This window comes from Antedon mediterranea, chromosome 2 (assembly GCF_964355755.1).
Source record: "Antedon mediterranea chromosome 2, ecAntMedi1.1, whole genome shotgun sequence".
NCBI lineage: Eukaryota > Metazoa > Echinodermata > Crinoidea > Comatulida > Antedonidae > Antedon > Antedon mediterranea.
The window spans coordinates 36361679-36388436 of record NC_092671.1 but is presented as its reverse complement, the minus strand read 5'-3'; the positions used below and the strand labels follow the sequence as shown (position 1 = coordinate 36388436).

At 37.0% G+C, this 26758-nt stretch overlaps 2 protein-coding genes across 2 annotated transcripts in view; both read left to right on the top strand.

Moving 5' to 3' along the window:
• LOC140039431 (uncharacterized) overlaps positions 1 to 12030 on the top strand; it is a 77365-nt gene extending 65335 nt beyond the window's left edge. Inside the window, exons 68-78 of the mRNA XM_072085031.1 lie at positions 375 to 570; positions 933 to 1055; positions 1568 to 1770; positions 2071 to 2710; positions 4863 to 5034; positions 5326 to 5414; positions 5979 to 6178; positions 6689 to 10691; positions 10994 to 11346; positions 11456 to 11654; positions 11846 to 12030. Coding sequence (XP_071941132.1) covers positions 375 to 570; positions 933 to 1055; positions 1568 to 1770; positions 2071 to 2710; positions 4863 to 5034; positions 5326 to 5414; positions 5979 to 6178; positions 6689 to 10691; positions 10994 to 11346; positions 11456 to 11654; positions 11846 to 12030 — 6363 coding nt within the window. The remainder of the gene's footprint in view (positions 1 to 374; positions 571 to 932; positions 1056 to 1567; positions 1771 to 2070; positions 2711 to 4862; positions 5035 to 5325; positions 5415 to 5978; positions 6179 to 6688; positions 10692 to 10993; positions 11347 to 11455; positions 11655 to 11845) is intronic.
• Positions 12031 to 12528: 498 nt separating this feature from the next.
• LOC140040926 (uncharacterized) overlaps positions 12529 to 26758 on the top strand; it is a 45322-nt gene continuing 31092 nt past the window's right edge. Inside the window, exons 1-8 of the mRNA XM_072087207.1 lie at positions 12529 to 12608; positions 12894 to 16876; positions 17168 to 17342; positions 17604 to 17825; positions 18285 to 18640; positions 18867 to 19215; positions 19960 to 20256; positions 20488 to 26679. Of these exons, the coding sequence (XP_071943308.1) occupies positions 12542 to 12608; positions 12894 to 16876; positions 17168 to 17342; positions 17604 to 17825; positions 18285 to 18640; positions 18867 to 19215; positions 19960 to 20256; positions 20488 to 26679 (11641 nt within the window). The 5' untranslated portion in view covers positions 12529 to 12541. The remainder of the gene's footprint in view (positions 12609 to 12893; positions 16877 to 17167; positions 17343 to 17603; positions 17826 to 18284; positions 18641 to 18866; positions 19216 to 19959; positions 20257 to 20487; positions 26680 to 26758) is intronic.

The window sequence follows — 26758 nt, the reverse complement described above, 5'->3', positions numbered from 1 at the left end:
TGTAGAAGTTTTTACAATATTTTTTCAGATTATCTTCCATTTTACATAAATGAATTAATGTAAAAATTGTAAACACCTTCAATCCTCACTATCATTATTATATTATCATTAATTTCATCGACCTCATCATTATTATCTACATAATTCTACCTATCTAGTCGTCGTTAGACATTGGGTGTCTCACTTGTGTTTTTTGTTTGGTCCGAATGTGAAAAACTCAGTTTCTTTTTTGATGTTTGCCATCTATGTTGTTTTCATCTTTATCACTACATCAACTAAATTATTTTCTTTTTATGATTAATATTATGAACATTACTTTTTACTATGTTTGCGTTTATGCAAATTATTGATAGTATTAAATAATATTTTTTTAGAAATATGATAATCCAATTGGAAGAGGTTCAGCATCAGCTGGTTCTGGGCATGGTGGTATGGGAGGAAGAAGTCATAATAATGGAGCTGGTTTAGCTTATGGAAACCTATTTCATCCAGAAGAGTTTGGATCTAGCAATGGAAGGGCTTTGGGTGGAGGTATTTTTAAACTGGTGTCGGATCTGGCTCAGATTGATGGTAATAAGCATTTATTATATCAATACCAGTACAGAGAAATGTTTGAAAAATAGTTGCCATTGGACTAATATAAAGTATACATGTAATGACTTATAGCTAGCTAGCTATGAATAACATTTCCTGCATTCTTATTGGTTGTGCATTTGTTTGAATCACAAAATGCATGGATGGAAATATAAAGAGATTTTTATTAAATTTGTTTTTATAATAAGTCTATTTCCTGAGATACAGGTAGGTAGGTATCTCACTCATAGACTACAAACACCACTGTTGGTTTTTATAATTTGTAGTATTTGTGAAAAATAGGTTTTACTCCAATTCTACTGAAAGCCACTACTATTTTTTTGATTTTTTTTATACAGGGACCATACAGGCCAATGCTGGCAATGGACTTGATGGCAAAGGAGGCGCTAGTGGTGGAAGCATTTATATTAAGTCTGATCATCTACATGGCTTTGGTACTTTACAATCCAATGGAGGAAATGGTAAGATAAGACTTAAATATTGTATATAATTTTGCAGATAGAATATAGAAATTCCGCCCAGTGATGTACTGAAAATTCATTTATTAATTTTATTTTTAAACGGTGAGGAAAGATGAGGAAATCTTTGAGAACTACTAAGCTTCAAACCAGGAATTTTTCCTTGATTTGCAGACAGCTTTGTCTACACTATCAAACTTTATGTGACAAAAAAATGTCATGTGTCCATATAGTATGGACATGATGATGTATATCACTACCATATTTGGGCACATAACAATGTTGTTGTCTGTGTAGACAGAGCTTTACTGGGGCTTTCATGGTTCAAATATGATTTGATAATGACTCTTTAACACCCCGACGTGGTACGGCGAAATAACAATAGTTGCACATACACATGCATCAGTGAAAATAATTAAGTGTATGTACAGAATATCAATACCCAGTATAACTTCCACCATTGGACACTTCTGTTTGGTTGTTTTTAAGTCATACCATATCTTGATGTTCTTCAGGTGATGGGGAGTTTGGTGGCGGTGGTAGTGGAGGACGGATTGCTGTTTATGCTATAACTAGCAGTACTTTTGATGGAGAAATGACTTGTTATGGTGGGAGGTCGTCAGTAGAACCAGGTGCAGCTGGAACAATTTTCTGGGAAATTGAATCAGAAGAAAGTTCAAATATTATTATCGATAACCGTGGACAACATCCAAATGAGGTAGTTTTTTACAAATTTATGTCATTTACCTTAAAACTAATATTTCAAATGAAAGTAATAAATTTATGGCTTATACAGATTTTTATCTTATTAAGCTCTGTCTACACTATAAAACTTTATGTGACAAAAAATGTGATGTGCCCATATATGGACACGATGATGTCATATCACTACCATATCTGGGCAGATCACTACCATATTTGGGTACATCACACTTTTGGGTCAAACTAGTTTTTATAGTGTAGAAAGAGCCTTAGTTTTATTTTAAGTTACAGAAAATACATGTTCTTATTTTTTCAGAACATTATTTCAAGTTACGATGACTTTAGCCAACTAGGTGGAATGACATGGTTGTCGTACAGTGACTTCACTAGGTTCATTGAAATACGGCAATTTACGATTAAAGGAGGAGCTCATGTTGCTATTGAACCTGGTGTAGAATCAGTAGAAATTGATGTAATGAAACTTACTGGCGAAGACGTCAAAGATAGCTCGCGTTATGGCAGCATCCACATTGGCTCTCGTCAAACAGTGAAAATCATATCATCTGTTTATTATATTCCAGTAAACATTAATGTTTATGAAAATGGTTATCTTGAACTACCGAAGAAAATAATGATGCATGGAACTACCAATTCCATCAGTGGCACTCTCGAAGGTACCACTGATCTATCAGTCAGTTCAGGAAAGCTTATTTTAAGTGAACACACTATTGTTTCTTCTGAGAAGGAAAGGGAATTTGTTTTCAATACTGTAAATGTGGAAGCAGGAGGATCCATTGAAATGACTGGTACACACAAGAAATTTACTTTACATTTGGAAGAATTGTCTGTTAATTCTGGTGGTAGTGTTTTAGGACGAAATCTTGAAATAACTGCAGCAGACATATTTGTAGAGGAAGGCGGATTCATTAATCTGGACTATGGTGGTGAAAACAATGGTACAGTACTGACTACATATCATATACCAAGCCCACACATTTTACACGGGTGTGAAAAACGCGTGACTCGCGTGTAATTAGGTACTAACAATACTGTCCATATTCACTCATGCATTACTGCATTGAGTAATTCAACTGCAGCGAACTGTATTTATAATTTGTTGATCAAACAGACAATAACTGGAATTACAGTACAGCATAACATACCATTTTATATAACAAAATATAGGCCTATTTGAAATAAAAAATCGATTTATTTATCATAGTGCAATGAATCCTGGAGGTAAAAACCTTCATGAATCATGATGCAATTATGTCTGTGATTGAAAGATACTAGGCCTAGTTAGTAGGCCTACTACCGGGAGTACAGTACTACTATTCTAGGCCTAGTTTGCTTTCAGGGTTTGTTTATATATATTTTTAAGTCATATTTATTAAGTATTTGAGAAAACTCATTAAAAAAAACAAGGTAGAAAAGACCCAACAATATCTTTCAAAACACGATCGTTGCTGGTGGCCGAATGACGTACTTTCTGTACGCACCACGTTGTAGAGTTCATCCATTGAGTACACACAGTTGCTAGGCCAAATAATAACATAAAGGTTTTACCATTCCCCGTCGGGGAGGAAAACATTCATATAGTATTACAACGCCAGTATTGACATGCATGTATTTAGCGCGGTAACTAATGTACACCCCTGTTACGGACTGGACCATTAATCGCTCCACGAAACCGGACCACGTTGGAGCGATTCTCCTCCGCACACAGCCAGAGCGAGAGAGAAGCGAGGTCGAATAAATACAAGTTTTTACCATTTCCCGTCCAGGGGAAATCAGTTCTCTTATAATTACAGCCCCGATTTGAGCGAATACTGTACTTGGCCTAAAACACTAGCGCTGTATTTTAATTTAAATATTTGGCTTAAGGTTACGAAAATACAAGGAAACATCATTTTATAATTTTACTATTATTAGGCTATTTATTGACCTATTTAATTGCACACCTCATTTTGGACTGTACCATTTTCGGAACCCTGTTTTGTTTTCATTATAAACATGGGCTGATGTCAGACAAATATCTGCTTTAAACGTCAATTTAGCAACTTATTAAGTCGTTTCATAAGCAGAGAATGTATAAAGCAAGTATACAATGCAGACATGTTAGATAGAAATATACTAAAAGACATGTAATAAACGTGTTAGAAGAACGTAATAATTTTACTTTCTACACCGAACGGCGGAAAACCCATTCACAGTTATTTGAGCGAATACTGTACTTGGCCTAAAACACTAGCGCTGTATTTTAATTTAAATATTTGGGTTACGGTTACGAAAATACAAGGAAACATCATTTTATAATTTTACTATTATTAGGCTATTTATTGACCTATTAAAGATCGCTAAATATGTTTTTTTTTTGTGGGGGGCTTAGGTACAGTAGCTCTCTATTCTAGCCTCCCTGTTGTACACTTCTCACTGTACGCCTCACATTATATAAAATAATACGACGTGAACTCTAAACAAAACCCCGATGAAAAACAATTTACATGAATTCTATAAACTTTCTTATTTATTGTTTGCCTAAACAATAGAGAAAAAATAAACTTTGTTACATACAGTAACGGGCGGGTTCAGATTACATAAATATGATGGTAGGCCTAAACAATAGAAACAAAACAAACTGATACCCACGTGTGTGTTGTCGCGGGCGTCGTACCGGGAGTTCCATATTTTACCAGTAAAAAGCTACAAAGTGATGACGTCATGGTCCACACGGCAAATACAGGCACGCGGCAATTACACATATTTTACACGCGCGACAAACGCGGGTTATGGTACATGATTTGTAGTCAGTACTGTAAGTTACTCTTGAATTACCTTTGCAATACAATTATTTGCTAAATTTATCAAAGCTGAAACAATTGCTAGTAATAATAACTACCACACTGTACCAATACCAAACTTAAGTAAAATGAATGCCCTTTTACTAAGAACGCGTTCAATGATTGAGGTTATCTTAAAGTTATCACTGTAAATCTTTCAATTTTGTTTTCTTGATTTTATAAAGTTTTTGTGGTGAAGTAAGCAGCAAATTTTGTTTGTAACCAAAGCAGAGCCTAAACTGTTTAATAAATTTCAATTTATTTGTAGGTGTTACTTGTAGCGAGGGTGTTGATCTACTCTTTTATAACGTAACTTCGCCAACAATGTTGGGACGATCTGGTAGCTGTGCTAGTTGTAACACTGCAGAAGTGCCAGCTGGTGGTGGAGCTTTACATCTGAAATGTACTAATTTGGAAAATCGAGGACAAATATCAGCAAGGTACATAATGAATAATTAGTAGTAAAATCATCCTTTATTTCAAGTAAAAACATAAGAATGTACCAAACATCCCAGGTGACAGCTTGGAGGACCAAGTATATGCAGGACAAAACAAGACAAAAAATACAAAACACTTGAAATAAGAAAGTAAAAGTAGTAGAAAACACATCAAAAAGGCATAAAATTCAGTTTTGCTATAAAAGAAAATCTATTGCATGTCAAAGTAAAGTAATTCTATAAAATGTAAAAGTAATGTACAGTTGTTTTTGAAAAAATATTTGACTTTTACAGAGGTGAGGATATCACAATCGGACTAATTGGTTGTGGCGGTGCTGGTGGAAGTATATGGATTGAAGCCAGTCTGGTGTTTATAAACACAGGTATTTATATTTTATACAAAGTAATTTATTTGCCAATGATTTACTGGTAGACCACTCGAGTATAGCTATTTAAATTTGTTCTACACTACAGGTATCTATGTATAAGCCTTCAAAGTCAATATTAGTGAAGTGTACAAACAAAACATCTCCATGTTAAATTGTTATCTAGTTGTTTATTCCATAATTTGTTATCATGCTGGTTGTTTTTGTATATTGTGTTTTTTTGTGTAACTTTGTTGATGTTAGTTTGATATATATATTTATTATTGCCATTCAACTCTTTGGACTGCCATATTTATAATCATTTATAATTAGTTTGTATTTGTACCATATTTATATGTTGAATAAAATATATCGAGATATGAAAATAATTTAACCAAATAATAGAATGTTTGTTATCTTTTTGAAAATAAATATAATGATCTAAAAAACAACTAAAAAGAAATCTTATTTATAGACGTTGGCCCTAAACAGCATGTGATTAAAATCAAGGGGCCCTCATATAAACATATTCAAGTTGGGAGAAAACCAATAAGATAATCGTTATCAATATCTTTACCATAGGTGCTATCGATGTTAGTGGTGGCAATTCAAAATCATCAGAATACTTCCGGGAAGGTGCAGCTGGTGGATTCGTTTCTATTATAAGCCCACAGATTACTAATGTTGTTGATCCAATAGCATGCGGTGGACTTGGGTTAAATAACGGGGCTGCTGGATTTATATACATTGAATATGAAACCGACGGAGAACAAAAATCTAAGGTATACTGATTATTATACAAATAAAATGATTGATAACACATGTCATTTATGTTTGCTGTTTCAGTAGGGAGTTGTCTGGGATTGCAAGAGGTTGACCATCTATACACTATCAAACTTTATGTGACAAAAAAATGTGATGTGTCCATATATGGACATGATTATGTCATATCACTACCATATCTGGACATATCACTACCATATCTGGACATATCACTACCATATTTAGGCACATCACACTTCTTTGATAGTGTAGACAAAGCTTTTATTTATTCCGATAGTTATACCTTGTAATTTTGAACTTTTTTTACTATTTTTATTTATGTATTTTAATTACATGAGTTTAAATTTTGCTTACATTTTAGGAATTTGTTTTTGTGTATTTTTTGTGGAATAGGTTTTAAATTCTCTTGGTTTTTAGGTATGTTCGTTTGTATGCAATTACTTCTTTTCAATGTTTTCATTTTTTTAAATTAACTGAATTAACTCAAAGCTCAATTTTTTTTTCAACAGCTTATTGTTCGCAATTGTGACAGAGCTTCTTCATTATCATCATCTATTTCATACAGTCAAGACGTGGACTCGGTTAGCATCAATATTCTAGACATCTCACATGGCGGTCTTTTAACCCTATATACAATTTTTGGAATTGAAACAACATTTTGTTTTGAATCTTTAGAAGGTGATAGATCTGGACAACTATATATTGGAAGCAGAGTACACGCTTATATTTCAAATAAATATCCATCTAGCTGTTCATCGTTTGATGATACAGATCAATTAGACTTACCGTTATCTATAAAAGTGACAGATATGGGCCTTGTAACTGTACCTCTTGCAGTAACTCTGAGAGATAATATAAGGTTAGAAACATGTGGAACTATTAATGGATTGGAATTGGGAGAACTGACTGTTTATAATGGCGGTGCACTTGAAATGGGTTACCCAACAAGATCAGAAGAACGAATTGAAGGACAATTTAGGATTACTGAACTAAATATATTATATGGTGGTATAATGAAAGGAGCAACAGATTGTCGAAATAATGCCAACTATCCAATGCGCATTGACGCAAACAGATGGGTGATTGGTTATGGATCAAATTTTACAAATAACACATTTTTAGCTACAGAGGACACCGAACTTATTTTGCCTTCTCCGAGAGATTTAGAAATCACTGACTGCCCAAAAACAAACACACTACATTTGAACCAGAATCAATCATGCTATCTATCCAGTGATTCTCATGTTTATGATGAAGTGATGTTAGACTATGGAGCAGAAATAATAGTCGCAAATAACTGTACAAGTGACATATTCACTTTAACAGTTGGTGAACTATATGTAAGTCTTGGTGCTAAGATCAATGCTAAGGGTAAAGGAAAGACAGCAGATGACTTGGAATCTTTTGGAGGTAGCTATGGAGGTCTTGGTGGTGGGCAAACTGATTCAAATTACTTGTATGGGAGTATACCGGAACCAATGAAATGTGGTACTGCTGGAGTTAATGGAGGAAATGGAGGAGGGCAAATTGCTATAGAAGTAACTACTACCTTTCATTTAGATGGTACAATTGACACAAGTGGGGCTAGCTCATCAATCGGAGGTGGAGGAAGTGGCGGTAGCATTTCCATTAAAGCTCACACAATAACAGGTCATGGAAGTTTTCTCTCTCATGGAGGGTCAGGAAAGTCTGGACTCGGAGGTGGCGGTGGACGTATTGCTCTTCATGTTAATGATATGACATCTTTCTTTGGTGAAATGAATGCTAAAGGTTCATCTGGTGGATCCGCAGGAACAATATTTGTTGATGACACTTCTGATACAGATGACAGCTACACAAAGCTTATCATCAATGGAATTTGTGATCAACCAACTGTATTGTCATCTGCTTTGCTTGAGGATATCTATGTACTGAATGAAGTTCATTTAAACACATCTTCTAAAATCAAAATATCAACTAACCTTGACATAAAAACACTGTATGGTGACTTAACTGGCTATATGAGCATCGTAAATGGCTCCACAGTATACATCACCAAGTTTGGTAACAGTGATCTAGGTCCGAGGTGTAGTTTCAATGTATTCACTAACTGTACATTAGATATTATGCCTAACCTGGAATATACAAACGAAATTGAGACAATTTCAGTAACTGTTGATGGTGTGCTCAGGAGTCCTAAACTATCCATTTGTAGAGGCTGTGTTGCCACAGTTGGTCCTACTGGTCAAATTGAAACGGATTATGTTAAGTTGGGTGGTAGTGCTACATTGGACATCTCTTCTGGTGGCAGTGTAGGCCAAGTATCTACATCTGGAGACTTTAAATTAGAAGAACTATTTATGGGAGAACATTCAGTTGTAACATTCTATGATGAGGTAGTTAATGTAACATGTAATTCTTTGATAATGTTGTATAGTTCACTGATCAAGGGTGAAGTTGATCTAAATGCCTTTATTTTCGAGCTCAATACAGCAATTCTAGAAACAGATGCTACGATTGATGTGAATGGACAAGGAAACACAACTGGAGTCGGAACACCTGACAATACTAACTCAGGTGCAAGTCATGGAGGCTATGGTGGTGTAATATCTGGACTACCTGGTGAAGCTTATGGCTCATTCTCAAATCCATCAGATGTTGGAAGTGGTATTGCTGGGGGTGCAAGAGGTGGTGGTGTTTTGCGTATGACTATCACTAACACAATAAAACTGAATGGAATATTATCAGCAAATGGACAATCATGGCAAAATTCATTACCAGGAGGAGCGGCGGGTGGCAGCATTCTTATAAAATCTTCAAGAATGGAAGGACATGGTTATGTCTACTCTAATGGTGGTAGTGGATCTCAAAGCGGTGGTGGAGGAAGTGGTGGTAGAATTGCTATTTACTTAGATGAGACCAATGATTTCCAAGGACAAATAAATGCTTTTGGTGGAGGAGGTAATAAAGTTGGAGCTGCAGGTACAATTTATACAAAAGTTCTATGTAGAGGATCAATTGTGGACACAGTTGTTGTAGATAATGATGATAGGTTTTCTGAAATGAATACCATATTGTTACAATCAAACACACCTTTTGATCTTACTTGCATAAGACACGGAAGAGTTGAATTTTTAACAGATGCCAGTCAAGTGGTTACAGTTACTAGCCTGACAGGTGATAACACTGGTTTTATGTTGGTAAAGCAGAATCAATCTGTATCCATTGCTGCAGATTATGGGGCAAGTTTATACCCCATGACAACTGCCTTACATGTAGAAAAATATGCACAAATCAGTCTGGCTAGTAATGTTATTTTTCAAGCAAATATACAAGATCGTGCTTCTCTTCATCTGATGGGAGTATTGTATGGCGTAACCAATTTCAATGTTGGAGCTAATTCAAACATAATTATTGATAGCAAAGCCAGTACAGCTAATGCACAATTCCAAGATTCTCCTGGTGAATTCACCTTTGATGAACTGCATGTGTTAGGATCAGGATCAATCACATTCAACAGCGACAGTACCAAGATATCTTTGATTATCTTAACCGATATCCATCTTCGTTATTTGGCTGAAATCAAATCAGATTGGTTACAGGTGGATTCACCATATATAGAAATTGATTATGGTGGAATTATTAGAAGTGATGGTGGTGGTTTTACTTCCAATAATGGACCCGGTCTTGGTATCTGGGATGGAGTCAGCGGATCTGGTGGAAGCTATGGAGGATGTGGTGGAAGTGGAAAGTCTGGTGTTGAACCTTCAACCTGTTCTTATGGTAGTTTATACGACATATCTGATCATGGTAGTGGTGGGGGAAGTTCAGATGGAACATCAGGTGGATCCGGAGGTGGTATTATCATACTTAATACTGATTATCTCAGACTAGATGGTACCGTTTCTTCACGTGGAATGGAAGGCAGTAACACGGCTGGTGGAGGTAGCGGTGGAACTATAGTTCTTGATGTAAAGTACTCATTTATTGGATCTGGCCTAATGAATGTTGTTGGAGGAGACGGTGGTAGTAGCGGTGGAGGCGCTGGAGGAGGTGGGCGTATAGTTACACAAGTTGAAACCACTTCACTTTTTACGGGATCAGCTGTCATTAACGGTGGGAAAAAAGTTCATAGTCAGAGTCAGTCTGGCGGATCAGGAACTTATTATCAAGTTCAGATTATTGATCGTGTGAAATCATCCAAGCTGTTTATCGATAACTCAGAAGTCACTGCAGATGATAAAATTCCAACGACACTCCTCAACGAAACTGAAATTTCTGAGCATGAATTTAATGAACTTCATGTTAAAGGTCACATATATTTGAAATTATCTGGTGAGGAAATAACAGTCACAACCGATCGTTTTTATTGTGATAAAGAAAGTGTGATTCAGATTCATGACACGATGTCACTTGGAATTGATGAACAATATGATGAAACTGTCATAAAATGCAGTATCCAATTGCATCAGGAGGGAGAGCTTCGTCTGCCACCCACTGTTAACTTCCAAGGACCAGACAATGACTTATCAGGTATGTTGCCCAAAAAAATGAAAAATAGTTTTTGCCAAAATACAAACACAGGATCAAGCTAATGTCTACAACAGCTCATTTATTTCATTGAATGTGTGCAGAGATAATTTATTGTAATATTGAAGATATGCCCTCAAATTGTTCACACTCAATAATATTTAAATTTATTTAAATCTACAACTCTCTAGAATTACAATACAAGTATCATTAAATTAGTGAGCTTTATTAAATACAGGTAATTATTACTAACATAGCACTAACAATGTCCATGTAATTTACAGGTTTACCATCCTTTCTTTCAGGTATCCTCACTAACATATTCAATATGATAATTGGTGCAAATCAGAAAGTAACACTATCCTCGGTTGGAAGAACATCTCTAAATATTGGTGGTAGTTACCGCTACTCACCACCAGGTGTGTACAGGCTTGCAAGCTTAGTTGTAGAAAACCATGGACAACTGACACTACCTAAGCCTTCTGAAAATCAAACTGAACCGTTGTCTATTGATTATTTGGAGTTGGAGTATGGTGCAGTCTTTATAGCTCACAGGCTTCTTTTGGAAAGTAATGAGGTTATCGTTCATCCTGGTGCAACAATTGATCTGACTGGTGGTGGAGAACCCAGTGATACAGGATTTGGAGCTGGGAATTCAGTAAGTCTTTAGTTTAGCATCAGGGTTCCTAAACCAGGGGCCTCAGGTCTCTACGTTATGCCACTGACTGTGTATTCAATGAATAATATTATATTAATGTTCTTTTCAGACGGGCATTCAAGGTACCGGTGCAGGATATGGAGGTTATGGTGGTTATGACAGGACTGTTGATAGTCAAGGTGGTTTTTGGTACGGGTCAATGGAGCATCCATCATTGCCAGGAAGTGGTGGAGGTAGTGCTTCTGGAGCTGGTGGTGCTGGGGGCGGATATCTAAATCTAAAGATCATTGGAAATCTGTTGTTACAAGGTAAAAATTCTTAATCTTATTCATTATCTGTTGTATATCTCAAACATAATTTTTATGTATATGTTATATGCAAATGACACTAAATGGAAGTAATTTTCCACTGATGAATGAATGAAAAGACAAACATTGATGACTTTATTTTAAGAAAATTACACAATTTATATTATAAAAAATCAAACTTTAATTTAAAGGAAACATTATTGTTAATGGAGAAGATGGAACTAGTAATAGCGGCGGTGGTAGTGGAGGTGGAGTGTATATTACAGCTTCTGATATTGTTGGTGCTGGTAAGTTATCAGCCAACGGTGGTAAGGGTCAAGGAATTGGATCTGGTGGTGCTGGAGGAAGAATAGCTCTCCATGTACAAAATGAGTAAGATGCTTGTTTTCTGTTGTTTAATTGTCATTGTAGAAAGGATACATAACTTTACCAAGGCCATCACATATTTCTGTTAAGACATTTTTGTACCATACTTAGGTTTTATAGAAATATAAATAAATATATTTACTTAAATTGTATTTTGTTCCTTTATGTCATTATATATTCAGAGTTTCTAGTAGGTGTTTTGATGTAAACTTGTAAAAAATTAACAAAAATTGACTGAAACAACAAACAAATTGTATGTACTATCCATTGTGAGCCAACACGGATCCATTATTATGTTACAATGTGTATTACCTATGTCTAAATTTACCAGTTTATAAATTTGCTTTTATCATTTAAGCTTTGGATTTAAAGGTGACATAACCTGTTATGGAGCCGGAAGTAACACAGATGATATAAATATTGTAGTTGGGGCAGCAGGATCTATTTTTGTCAAAACTCAATTGTCTGGATTTCCTGAATATCATGTGAGCATCGACGGTGGAAAAGAGAGTCCTTGTCCGATGTTCTCAAAATCTGTGTTAACAACTGAAGCGGAAGACTTTGATATGGATACGCTTTTAGTAGAAGGTATTTATAGTTTAATAATCAGTGATGTGAAACATTGTTTTTACATTTTTGAAAGTAAATTACTTGCCACACCTACAAATCATGGTTATAATAATTGGAAACATTAAAAAGAAAATTTAATGACATTTATTACTAACATATATTATGTAAATTGTATACATTAAAGCTTTTGATATGTTAGTGTAATATAACAAAACTTCAATACTGTCTGACCCCATACTCTACTTTCATAATAATGAATATACTAAATCTGTGTAAAATATATCTAAAATTATTCTATTCTAGGATGTGCATCACTTCTGTTTAATGGTACTCAGAATGACATTTATATCAAGCAACTTAATGGGGACAAGAGTGCTACAATTTATGCAAATAATATGCAGACAATGTATGCTGGAGACTTTGAAAATGTATTCGGTCACATGTTAACAACAGTTAACATCATTGTAGATAGCTCATCGACTGTCATCTTCCCATACTATTTGGTGGTTGATGGAACAACACTTGACATCGAGGGGAAATTTGTAGCTGAAACGGTGTCAATAGAAGAGAATGGAATACTGAGACTGTATAATATATCAACTGCCGGTAGATTGACAGTAGATGGGTTCACACCAATTGGTGATTCAGGAACATTTTTATTTACCAGTTTGGTGCTTAAACGAGGGTCTTTATTGGAAATTGTAAACACTGGTCTTAAACTAACTACTGAATTATTAGACATCAAGGGTTCTGTTACTTTAACATATGATTTTGTTGATATAACATCAGAAGTATTTATTCTTGAACGAAATGCTGTAATCGATGTGTCTGCTAAAGCAGGTTTTAACCTTACCCATCCTAGTGGAGGAGTTGGTAATGGTGGTGGTGGCTATGGTGGGCCTGGAGGAGGAAATCCATCTGCCCCTTCTTTCGGTTCAATCTACAATCCAATACATCCAGGAACGAGTGGTGGTGGAGGGGCCAGAGGCGGTGCAACTGTTTATTTGTCAGGAAACCAACTAAATCTTGATGGAAATATTTTGGCTAATGGAGAATCAAGTAGTACTGGAGCTGGCAGTGGAGGAAGTATATACATCATATGTTATGAGAGTCTTCGGGGTACTGGTATGTTTTCAGCAAATGGTGGGTCTGGTACGTCTGGCTCAGGTAGTGGTGGAGGTGGACGCATTGCCAGTTATGTTCATGGCACTGATATGTTCATAGGTAAATATGAGGCTGCCGGTGGGGATGGTGGTAACGACGGAGGACCTGGTTCGATCTACATCAAGACAAAATTATCAGACAACAGTACCTGGTTTGAAAAACTTATTGTTGATAATGAGAATGGACAAACTGATCTCTTCTTTACACTTGCAGAAGAATGGGATGATGGTTTTATAGATGAGATAGATCTCAGTAATAATGTTATGTTTGAAATGGAAGTTAAAGAGGAACTTAATACTACTTTCACAATAAGAAAGCTTGTTGGCGACGGATCTGGTTTAGTTCATATTCATGAACAGCAGACAATGTTTGTTGAGCGTGAACTTGAGACCAATAACACTGCTAGTAAGACTAAAATCAATCTTAAAGTTGACCTCGGTGGAACTTTGATTATGTCTTCAAAGACACAACTTCTTGGTACTGTAGATCAACACAGTGCTCTGGATTTATCTGGAACGTTAGCTGGAGTGATTGATCTTATCCTTGCTGAAGATAGAGTAATGAAAGTTACCCAAACTGCACAGACAGCAGAGTTTTCAACATCAGGCGTTTCATCTTCATCGAACGCAGGAGAATTTACATTTGGAACTGTAGAAATGTTTAGTGGGAGTCAATGGATATTTGCTAACGACATGGGATCTATCATAAATATAGGTCGTTTAATGATCAAGTTTTATGCAACGGTAGCCTCTGACTTCCATCATGGAAAATATTCTCTATTGGATGTTGAACTTGGTGGTCTGATTACATGTGATGGTAATACTAGAAAAGATTCAAATGATATTGACATTAGTACTGGTAGTGGTACATGCAAGGGAGGAAAATGTACAGGAGCTGGACATGGCAGTTTTGGTGGAATAACCTCAAATGCAGCAACGGGTGGCAAACCATATGGATCACTGTACTTGCCTACAAACAAAGGGAGCCGAGGAAGTGATGGTAGTGGTGGAAAAGGTGGTGGTACTATGTACATTGATGCTAGTAATATCATTTTAGATGGTGAATTAACAGTTTCTGGAGGAGATACATATAATGAAGGAGGAGGTGGAAGTGCTGGAAGTATGTTGATTGTTTCCACTGAAATGAACGGATATGGAAAAGCAACTGCTGATGGGGGTAAAGGAGGTACAAATAAAGGGGGTGGTTCAGGTGGAAGAATTGCTGTGTACACAAATATAACCAATGAATATAAAGGCATGTTCATAAGTGTTGGTGGTAGTGGATCTGATCATTTAACAAATAGCGGTGGCTCAGGTACAGTGTATTTACAAGAACCCAAAAACTCTGATACCTACAAACGACTGTTTATCAACAATTTGGATAGAGATATTCGCCAATATGTTACCCTCAATGAAACCAACATGGACTTTTATGAGTTTGATGAGGTGCATATGCCTAGTAAGTCGTCTCTCCATTTTCCAGAAACATCTGTTGATAAGGAATTAGTTATTCATAATGTTTATGGTGATCGCAGTGGATTACTACATGCTCATCTCAATCACTCATTCATAATTGAAGTGGTTGAATCGGTTCCAACAGTTAGCAAACCACCAGTTAATTTTATCATTGACGAAAGTGCTACAATCTTATTTCCAGAAACACTTTATGTTATTGGAGAAGGCCTGAACTCGAATACTGTTTCTTTTGATCTTAACGGACAGTTAATCAATGTCGCGCATTTAGTAATAAATCAGGGATCTACAGTTCAATTTATGAAATATGCTCATACGGCCATGTATTTAGATGGAAAATATGAATATATTGATGAGCCTGGCGAATTTAGGTTTGCTACTCTGCAGCTACTGAGTGAGTCAACAATGCAGTTCGCACCAGACGTTGGAATGAGATGTAGCGTTGTTGAATTTGATGCGAAATATGCAGCTAAGATATCTGCTGAACATATTGAGCTTCTTTCTTCAGTACTAAACTTAGAGGAAGGAGCAATTCTGACATGTTCAGCTGAAGATAGACCTGAGGACAGCATTTCAGAGACTATTGGGAAAGGTAGTGATAACACCGAAGGTGGTGCGGGTGCTGGACATGCAAGCGCAGGAGGATATGGATCAAATTCACCTGGTGGTTCGTATTATGGCTCTTATAAATCTACTTTGTTAAGAGGTAGTGATGGTGGAAATGGACAATCAAATACAAATGGGAAAGGCGGTGGATATGTTTCTATAAATGTAGCTGGAAAACTTCATTTAGATGGAGTAATTAAAGCAGATGGAGCAAAAGATCTGAGCGGAAGTGGTGGCGGTGGAAGTGGAGGTGGAATTTTGGTATCGGCCATCGAAATGGAAGGGCATGGTGTGGTCACCTCTCATGGAGGAAATGGCAATAAAGTAAAATCAGGTGGTGGATCTGGAGGCCGTATAATGGTCATTACATCGATGAAAAATAATTTTGAAGGAGAATACAATGCCTATGGAGGTGAGGGTGGCCCTACTGGAGATGAACTATCACATGGTGGTCCAGGGACGGTTTATCTTCAGGACGAAAGACAAAAGTACAAAACTTATGTTCAGCTGCGACTTGATAACTCACATCGTTCTTGGAAAATATACCATATCATCGATGAGCCAAATATAACAGAATATGAATTTGACGAGATACATTTGACAAGAAATGCTGCATTGAAAATGACTGGCAAGAAAATGGTCATACACCATCTATATGGTGATTTTACAGCAGTAGTACATATGCTTAAAAATCAGACATATGCAGTTGAAGTTGAAGAATCTGTGAAAACTGTTCTTAAATCACCAGTGAATTATAAAATTGACCCAGGTGCCACAGCGCATTTTGCACAAACTGTAGATATAATTGGTAAAGGAATCCCAGCCCTTGACTGGAATGGACAGCTATTTGGAGTACATAATCTGCGAATTGCATATAGAAGGCAAGCGTTAATTGGAGAATTTGCGCACACCTCACTTTTGGTTAATGAAGTTGTTGTAGAAGAAGAACCAGGAACTTTTAAGTTTTCAGATCTTGAATTTGGAGCTGAGTCGAGGGTTGCATTTCCACCACCGTTGGGAATCACATTTGAAGTTGGCTTTTTGGTGAGTATGCAACATGTGTATTATTATTTATCATTACACCCAATGTACATTTTAGATATTTAATGGCTGTTATTCTTCATTTAAAACAAGTACGTTTGTATATGTATGTGTAACATATTATCACATACTGTAGTTGAACACCTCTTATATGCAGACATCATGATCTCCCAGAATGAAAACTCATTCAAAAGTTAGTGTGTTCTTCCAATCAATTTAGTATCTCTTTTAAGTGATTTCATTAAATAATAATTTTTTTTTTGTATAATGCCTAACTTGTTTTGTGTAATGTAGGATATGAAATCAAACTCAGAATTTACTGCTGAATTTTTCGAAATTTATGTAACTGACTTTTACTTGGAACCTGGCGCTCTCTTAAATTGCCAAGGTAGAGGCCCAGTTGGTGATTCTCCAGGTGTATCAAGTCATTCAGAGGCTGGGGCTGGACATGCTTCATTTGGTGGATCAGGTATGAAGATAAATAATTTACCTTTAGTACAAAAATTCTTTCATTCTAATACAATTTTCTGAAATTGCAAGTAAATTTCCACTTATCCCATATTTGTTCACTTTTTAAATTACATTTTCCTTGCTATAAAGTGACGTTTAACTACTGTGCACTTACTTTTATGTAATTTCAAATAAATTTTAATTTATTCCATATTTTTTTAACTTTTTAAATTACATTTTCCATGCTGTACTGTAAACTTTTTAATGTAATGTACTTTAGATAAAAATGGCAGAATGGGTGGAAGGACGTTTGGCTCAATTTACCAACCAATATTTGGTGGTAGTGCTGGAGGTAGTGGGACAGGGCCAAGAGGAGGTGGTAGAATACGGATATTAGTTGGAGCAATTCTAGATCTTGATGGTATTATAAACGTCAATGCCGATGATGGAACAGTGACCTCACTAGGAGGTGGAAGTGGTGGATCAACTTGGATAACTACAGGTTTGCATGAAGCTATACATATTTTGGTTAAATTGATCGCTGGACTCTGGCCCTAGGCTAAATAAATATATCGGACATCGCTTCTGTATAGTCAATCATTGTTTCCTTGGATAATTGATAAAATTGGTGTTTATAAGACACTGTGATAAGATGTATGGCAAAACAATGCTTCTCATAGGATTTTAAATAAAAAACAATGTATTTCGTAGTAGGATCGCGATAAAAAATACAATACCTCATAGCCACGCTTAGCCATGAAGTTAGAACTTGGGAAATATTGTAGTAATTTTTAGCTGTACTGTATACAGTTTTCTTGCATTTTTATGTTGTTTCAAATGAAATAGGAAATGTTTGTCTCAAGATGTAGATAAATGATAAATAAGATGATAAATTAAAATGTACTTACAACTTCATTTGATTAAAATTAAATATCACAGTAATATTTTGTTGTTTTCTTAGACCATATTCGTGGGCATGGAAAGATAGAAGCTAAAGGAGGAACTGGTGTAAACGCTGGTGGAGGTTCTGGTGGACGTATAGCCATTCACGTCAACGCGCAAGATGAATATCGAGGTGCTTTAATTGCGTTTGGAGCTGAAGGAAAATCAACGACATCTGGCGGAGGAACTGGCACCATCTATGTTGAAGAACAAAGAAATGGTACAATTTATCGTAGACTTTACCTAGACGAAATGAACAGTGTTCATCCATGGCCATTTATTCTGGACGAATTCAACCCAGTAATGATGGGTGAAGATGTATTTGAACCAAACTTTGCTGATTTCGCCTTTGAAGAATTAACTTTGCAAAATAACGTTAGTGGTTTATATTTTATTATTTAAACTAATTATACTATTTGACTTTAGGACAGGAACGATATTTTAAAACATTCAGAATTTCCAGATTGTATACTCCTATTCCTTAGAATCACTGATTCCATTTTAAAATTTATTTTTGACCAATTATTGAAGTACTGACAAGACATTTTTAAAATACTAATAATTATGGTTTCTAAACTGTAGCAATTGTTTTTTTTTGTAGGTTACGTTTGAACTTAATGGTAGTAGATCAGTCTCCATCGGTACTGTTCTTGGTGACAGATCAAGTTTGTTCAACATACAAGAAGATCAGACGTTTTATATTGAATATTCCCAAGACATAATTAGACGTTCTGTTCCTCCTGTGAACTTCCATGTTAACAATGACGGTGAAGTCTACCTTCCCTCAGATTTTCGAATAATCGGAGATAAAAATCCTCCGTTTATTCTTAATGGGAGGTTAACTGGCGTCTATAACCTCACTGTCGCTGATCAGAAAGAGTTAGTTATTGGTGCAAATGCTACTACTGTGCAAATTAACAATGGGTCTTACACATTCGAACCAGAGAAAGGTAAGGAATAGTCTTCACCGTTAACTCCTGGTTTCAAAATAATATTGTATAAAAAGGTTGAACTTTCAATAAAACAATTTAATATCAAGTACTCACTTACGTTTTGGCTATTGAGGACATGAGCGAGCCACATCTATGATGATATGATCAAAAGGAACACCCAGGCATCCAGAGGGGGACATCAGCAGAAAGCTGAACATCAGTCGAGGGATGGCACGAATCGCCGAGCCATGACAGGTCATCACAGAGTCAATTGTGTGACCAAGGCTACTGAAAATAGCCAAAACGTAGCAAGTGTGTACTCGATAATTGGTTTATTGAAAGTTTCATGTTTCATGTATATAATTGCTGCTGCATAAATGCATTTAATTGTCTGCAAATGACAAACAGAAATCGAATCGACAAAGGATTTAAGATTTAAGTTTATGATGTGTGGTGTAACATGTCATGTTAATGTTATAATTAAAATTGGTGATATTAACAACTATCAACATTTGTCAAAAGCGTGGTTCCCACTAGCGACGCAACACAAGGACGTAACGCAACGCAAGTGAATTGACCAATCACAAGCGATGGCTTATTCGCTTGTGATTGCTAACTGTCTATAACTTCGCTTGTCATTGGTTAAAACGCTTCCGTTGCGTTTACGTCCTTGCGTTACGTTCTAGTGGGAACCAAGCTTTAATAGAAATTGCTAGTACAAGTTATTCATCTGTTATTATTTGTTTTATTTTCTGTGAACAGGAAATTTACAACTAGGAATTTTAAAACTTGAATCAGAGTCGACACTTACGTATCCAGAGCATATGTTGTTACAGATAAGCGAAATAATACTTCGCTATAAATCTCTTGTTTCTGCACAATCCATCAATATCCTAGCTAACAACATCCATATTGAGGGAGAAGCCCAGTTCCAGACAAGTGGTAGAGGTCCCGGTGCTGGCCAAGGTGAACAACCTGGTCACAAACCGGATAGTAAAGGAACCGGTGCTGGTCATGGTGGCTTTGGAGGTGGTACAGACATTAATAATACAACAATAGGTAAGCTTATTTAGAAAGTGCAAAATTATTTATCATGTTTAAAATAAAAAAAAACTGAATTTATTAACTGTAGAACTAAATAGCAAATAGTAAAATAAACAATCAACGTTTATTTATTTAGTGAAGTGAAAAGCATGCAAGAAATTGTATCACAAGATTACAGCTTAAAATATAATGTTACAATATACATTTTTATCCTATTCACTGTAATTTTGTCTTAAAATGTTATAGGATACTCATATGGCTCATACATTAAACCTATTCATATGGGTAGCGGAGGAGGAGGAACCAACGGTGGTAGTGGAGGCAGTCTTATTACCATGCATGTTGGGAATTCACTCCACATTGATGGCGAAATTCTCAACAATGGTGGAGATGGTACAGGAACTGATGATGGAGGAGGAAGTGGAGGAGGTGTTTATATACAAACTCTTTTATTCTCTGGTCATGGCCGAATATCTGTCAACGGAGGAAATGGTCATAATTCAGGGTACGGAGGAGCTGGTGGTCGTCTAGCTGTACACGTGTCATGGCTCCGGGAATATTCTGGTGACCTAACCGCCTACGGTGGTCTTGGAAATTCTGGTAATGGAGCTTGTGGAACAGTATATTATACCGATACAAACGATGGATTAAGATTTCGAAAAGCAACGCAGAATGAATTCAATGAGACCCTGTGGACAGATGGATTTAGAAAATTGTATGTAGATAATTTGAACAGAAACCATGATCTTCCTACAGTAATAATGAACGAGAACGGAACATACTTTGAGGTCGATGAACTTGAGATGAACAACCATGTTGTATTGTGGCTGCATGAGGGAAATGCAACATTTGTTGTACATCGATTTGTTGGAGATAGAACCGGTCAGTTACATTTACGAACAAGCCAGAAATTGTACTCTGAGTATGTAGAATCCCAGTCAGGGTTTACGATTGCTCCTGTTAGTTTCAAGATTGATATAGGGGCAGAGGTTATTTTTCCATCAAGGCTTTTCCTTCTAGGAACTAGAACAATCATTGATGGATTGGTGACTGGTGTCTTGGAATTGCATGTTGCTGGAGGAGCAGACGTGACGTGTTCTTCAACTACACAGACTGCATTGATTTCAAATGGAACCTATTTCAGAATGACAGAACCTGGGAATATATCGTTTAGTTTTCTTACAATTCAAAAAGATTCATTTTTGGACTTAGTAAAGACCACAGAGGATTTAACAATAACATGTAGTTTACTAACGATTAAGTACCATGGGCAAGTTAATATGAACCACGGCAGTATTGAAACAGGGGACGCCATCTTAGAAAGTCAAGGTGTTTTAAATTTAAATTACACTGGTTTTGCAGCTGAAAGTGGGCCTGGGAGAGGTTATTCCTCAGGTAATATAGGATATGGAGCAGGACATGGTGGGGATGGTGGAGCTCCTAGTCCTATTTCAGGTGGCAGTCCATATGGATCTTTGTATTCACCGACACATTTTGGCAGTGGAGGAGGAAACGGATCAGGAATCGGTGGTAGTGGTGGTGGTAAGCTGTACTGGGGAAATGGTAGATTATTTACTATGGATGGACTGATATATCTTCAAGGTCAATCTGGTACAGGCACTGGATCTGGTGGCGGAAGTGGTGGTAGCATCTTAATAGAAACCACCAATTTTACAGGACATGGTGAAATCAATGTGAATGGTGGTGACGTAGTTGGCAATGGATATGGTGGTGCTGGTGGAAGGATTGCTATACATGCCAAGCAGAAGTTTACATTTGGCGGCCATTTTAAATCAAAAGGTGGATCAAGTGATTCAAAAACAAATTTTGGTGCTGCAGGAACAAGTTATAGAGAAGAAACAGCAAGAGGTCCTCAATATAGTGATATAAAATACAATGACATTACAAATACATCATTTGTTGTTGCTGATCATCGCTACTTACAAATTGATAATGAAAACCAGCATGCAGAATGGATTTTCACAATGTTGATGGATGAAGAAAGTGATTTTTATGAACTGGATGAAATGCATATAACACGTTATGCAAATGCTAGGATTCATCATCCAACAACAGCACCTAATGTCACTGTCATCGTTCACCTTTTCCTTGGGGATAGAACTGGCCTCTTCAATATAAGAGAAAATCAAGTGATGTATGTTGAAGTACTGGAATCAGTAACTAATGAGACAGTATCTCCATGTAGTTACCAGATAGACAAAGGTGCGGAGATTGTTTTTCCTGCAATAGTAAACTTGTATGGAACACGAACAACATTGGCAGGCATGATAACAGGAGTTCACGATCTGTTGATGGCAAGTGGAGCGAATGTTTATTTCTATTCTAGCGCACAGACTGCACGTGTAGAAGATCAAGAGTACGTTGATATATCAAAACCTGGCTATTTTAATTTTAGAAGTTTAACTGTTGAAAGAAATTCCCTGGCAGAATTCTCAAAGATTCATGATTTCATGAAGATTGAAACATCAATATTGAAAGTCAAATATGAAGGATACTTTATTATGAACGATGCTGAAATTGCATGCTCGTATGCTACCATAGAAAGTGAAGGAACGTTTGATTTAAATGAAAATGGTCATATCAGTGAAAAAGGTCCTGGTGCTGGTTTCACAAGTAATGATATTGGTACAGGTGCTGGACATGGTGGCCAAGGAGGTGGACAATATCCATATGGAGGCATTCCGTATAACTCGGTGTATACACCACGTGGGTTTGGAAGTGGCGGTGGAAATGGTACTAATGGAATTGGAGGACATGGTGGTGGCTTCCTTTGGTTTAAAGTTGGAGATAGGTTTGAGTTAGATGGACTGCTGGCATTACAGGGTGGACATGGTAGTGGTGTCGATGCTGGTGGTGGAAGTGGTGGTGGTCTGTTTATTGAAGCACTTAATTTTACAGGTCATGGTATAATTGATGTTACTGGTGGTAACGGCATTGGGTCAGGTGGCGGAGGAGCTGGTGGTAGAGTAGGAATTCACTGTAAGTGGCATTACTCATATGGTGGAACATTCTTGGATAATGGAGGAGATGGGACAGGGAATAACATTAACACCCATGGAGGTGCAGCTGGAACCGTGTATGTTGAAGAAAATCTTAGACCTGTTCAATACAGAGAGAAAAAATACAGTAAGAAATATAACACCACATTCTTGGTTGTTGATCACACTTATCTGCATGTGGACAATGTAGGCAAATATGTTCCTACTGCGACAATGATAATGGAAGCAAATCTAACTGATTACGAATTTGATGAGATGGAATTAACTGGAGCAGCAAGACTTCTAATATATCACCCAAGCGATGATGTAGAGGTCACTCTAGTTACGCATAAATTCATTGGTGATCGTACTGGACAACTTCACATTAGAAAAAACCAAACGGTATATGTAGAATACATAGAATCAATCAGCAACAGAACGGAAGCTCCCTGCAGCTATATAATTGACCAATATGCTGAAATCGTTTTGCCAACTGAATTTCACATCCATGGCAGTAATACTACATTAGCTGGTTTAATTACCGGAGTACATCATCTCTACATCGAGGATATGGCTTGGGTGGAGTTTTATTCAACTGCTCAAACTGCTCTACTAGAAAACAGAACATACACTAATGAAACACCGCCAGGTAATTTTTCATTTGCTACAGTTACAATCAAGCAAGGTGGCATTGCAGGCTTCCAACGAATAACTGATACGATGAAATTGGAATCAAGTGAGTTACGCGTCAAATATCAAGGCGTACTGTATATGAACCATGCTGAAATTTTCTCAACGTATGGTTGGGTTGAAAGTGAAGGAATATTTCATTTTGATGGACATGGTCATACTTCTGAAAGTGGTCCGAGTCCAGGTTTCACTATAGGCACAATTGGGTATGGTGCTGGGCATGGTGGGGAAGGTGGTGGTAAGAATATTTCTCTAGTCAGTCAACCTCATGGCTCTATATTTTGGGCTCTTACTATGGGAAGTGGAGGAGGCAATGGAAGTGGTTCTGGTGGCTTTGGTGGTGGACAACTTCATTGGAAAGTCAGTCATTTTCTGTATTTGAATGGTAAATTATCCTTGGATGGACTCAAAGGAACTGATGGCAATGCAGGGGGTGGAAGTGGTGGTAGTGTTCTCATAGAAGCCACAAATGTCACTGGACATGGAGTAATTTCAGTGCAAGGAGGTAATGGCATTGGCAATGGATGTGGAGGGGCTGGAGGAAGAATTGCAATACATTGTAGATGGAGATATACATATGGTGGTAAATTTATTGATAAAGGTGGTTTGGGTTCCAACTTTGAGCTGGAGAGGGGAGCAGCTGCTGGTACTGCTTACGTAGAAGAAAATTTACGTCCATTAGAATATCGAATACGTAAATACATAAAATCAACTGATATGTATTTGTTGGAAGTTGATCATAAGTACTTACATGTGGATAATGATGGTAATGATGTTCCAGTGGCAACAGTTCTCTTAGAAGATAACACTTATGAGTACGAACTTGATGAACTTGAACTTACTGGATTTTCCAGAATGACTATATACCATCCTGATGACTCCTACGTAAATGTTACGGTCCATCGATTTATTGGTGATAGGTCTGGACAGTTGCACTTACGAGACAACCAGACTTTATATGTTGAAGTTGTTGAATCAATATCCAACAGAACAGAAGCACCGTGTAGCTTTAAAATAGACTATAACAGTGAAATAATTTTGCCATCGGAGACTCATTTTCATGGTGTTAGAACAGAAATCAGTGGATTAACAACAGGTGTTCATGACATGTATATTGAAGATGGTGCACAAATTGAGTATACCTCAACTGCTCAAACAGCGCTTGTAGAGGATAGAGAATATGTACATATAACTGACGAAGGAAACTTTTCAATGCCGGAGCTGTATGTCAAGAAAGGCGGTGAAATATCATTCAGACATGTCTATAATGATATGATTGTTACTGTTGCTTTCTTTGAGATTAAGTATGGAGGGCTTGTGCTGATTAATCACGGGTTTATTGAGAATGGAAATGCTGACGTTGAAAGTACTGGTAAAATTCTACTTGATGGAAAAGGCTTATTGGGTGGAGATGGAGCAGGTCAAACTGTTAATGAAATAGGATCTGGTGGCAGCTATGGTGGTGTTGGTGGACAGGTACCTGGTGGTAGTTTTGGCATGCCTTATGGATCTGTATTTACACCAGTGCATTTAGGGAGTGGTGGAGGAGCAGGCAGTTCCGGAAGTGGAGGAGCTGGTGGAGGAAAGTTGCATTGGAAAGTTGGTAAATTGATACATATTAATGGTCTGGTATCAGCAAGTGGAGGGCATGCAGTGAATGATAAGTCAGGAGGTGGTAGTGGAGGTAGTATTCTTATTGAAGCAATAAATATGACAGGTCATGGAGAAATCCATGTGAACGGGGGCAATGGGATTAATGATGGAGGTGGAGGAAGTGGTGGTAGAATGGGTATACACATAATCCACAAAAACACATTTGGAGGAAAGTTTGTTTCCAGAGGCGGATACCATAGTGGTTCAAATACGAACATTGGACACGGTGCTGCAGGAACAGTCTACAAGTACGAATCACAACGTGGTCCACAATACCGGGAATTGAAATACAGAGATCCTGAACGTAATATAACAGAGTTTAAACCAGAACATTCCAAACTTAAGATTGATAACCATGATATAGATGTCGACCATCCAGTAATGGTAATGGAAGAAGATACATGGTTTTATGAATTTGACGAAGTACAAGTTGAAGGATATTCATATGTACACTTTTATCACCCAGAAGAAGCGCACAATGTTACGATAATGATCCATGAACTTACAGGCAACAAGAAAGGACTGATTAGAGTGCAAGATCGACAGCGCTTGTTTGTTGACATTGTAGAGTCAACTCACACCTACCTTGAAGCACCTTGTGGGTTCCATATAGATGCCGGAGGTGAGGCAGTGCTACCGACAACTTTGTATGTACTAAGTGAGAAAGTCATATTGGAAGGCAGATTGACCGGAGTTCAGGAATGTTTTGTCGAGCGAAATGCTGAAATTCAATTTGTTGGTAACGCGGCACATACTCATAATATCCAAGATAAGGACACATGGTATAGAGAGGTAGAATTTGGACCTTTTACTCCAGGGTTGCTTGTGTTTGGAAAATTAACAGTCAATAATCTTGGTAAACTTGTGGTTAAAACTAATCCGATACATCCAGTATTGGACACTGGTATGTTCATTGTTAGAAAGGGAGGGAATGTTGACTTAGAAACCCAACAGACAACACTTCAAGTGGGAGATTGCACAGTGGAATCCGGTGGAACATTACAGTCCAATGGGCATGGTTACATTAGTGGTACAGGACCTGGAAGTGGGTCAACTTCTGGATACCATAGAACAGGTGCCGGACATGGCTCTTCAGGTAGTTAACATTTTATTTTACATTTTAACATTTAAATCGGAACCTAATTTCTTCAGAATATTATAAAACTTACAGGACT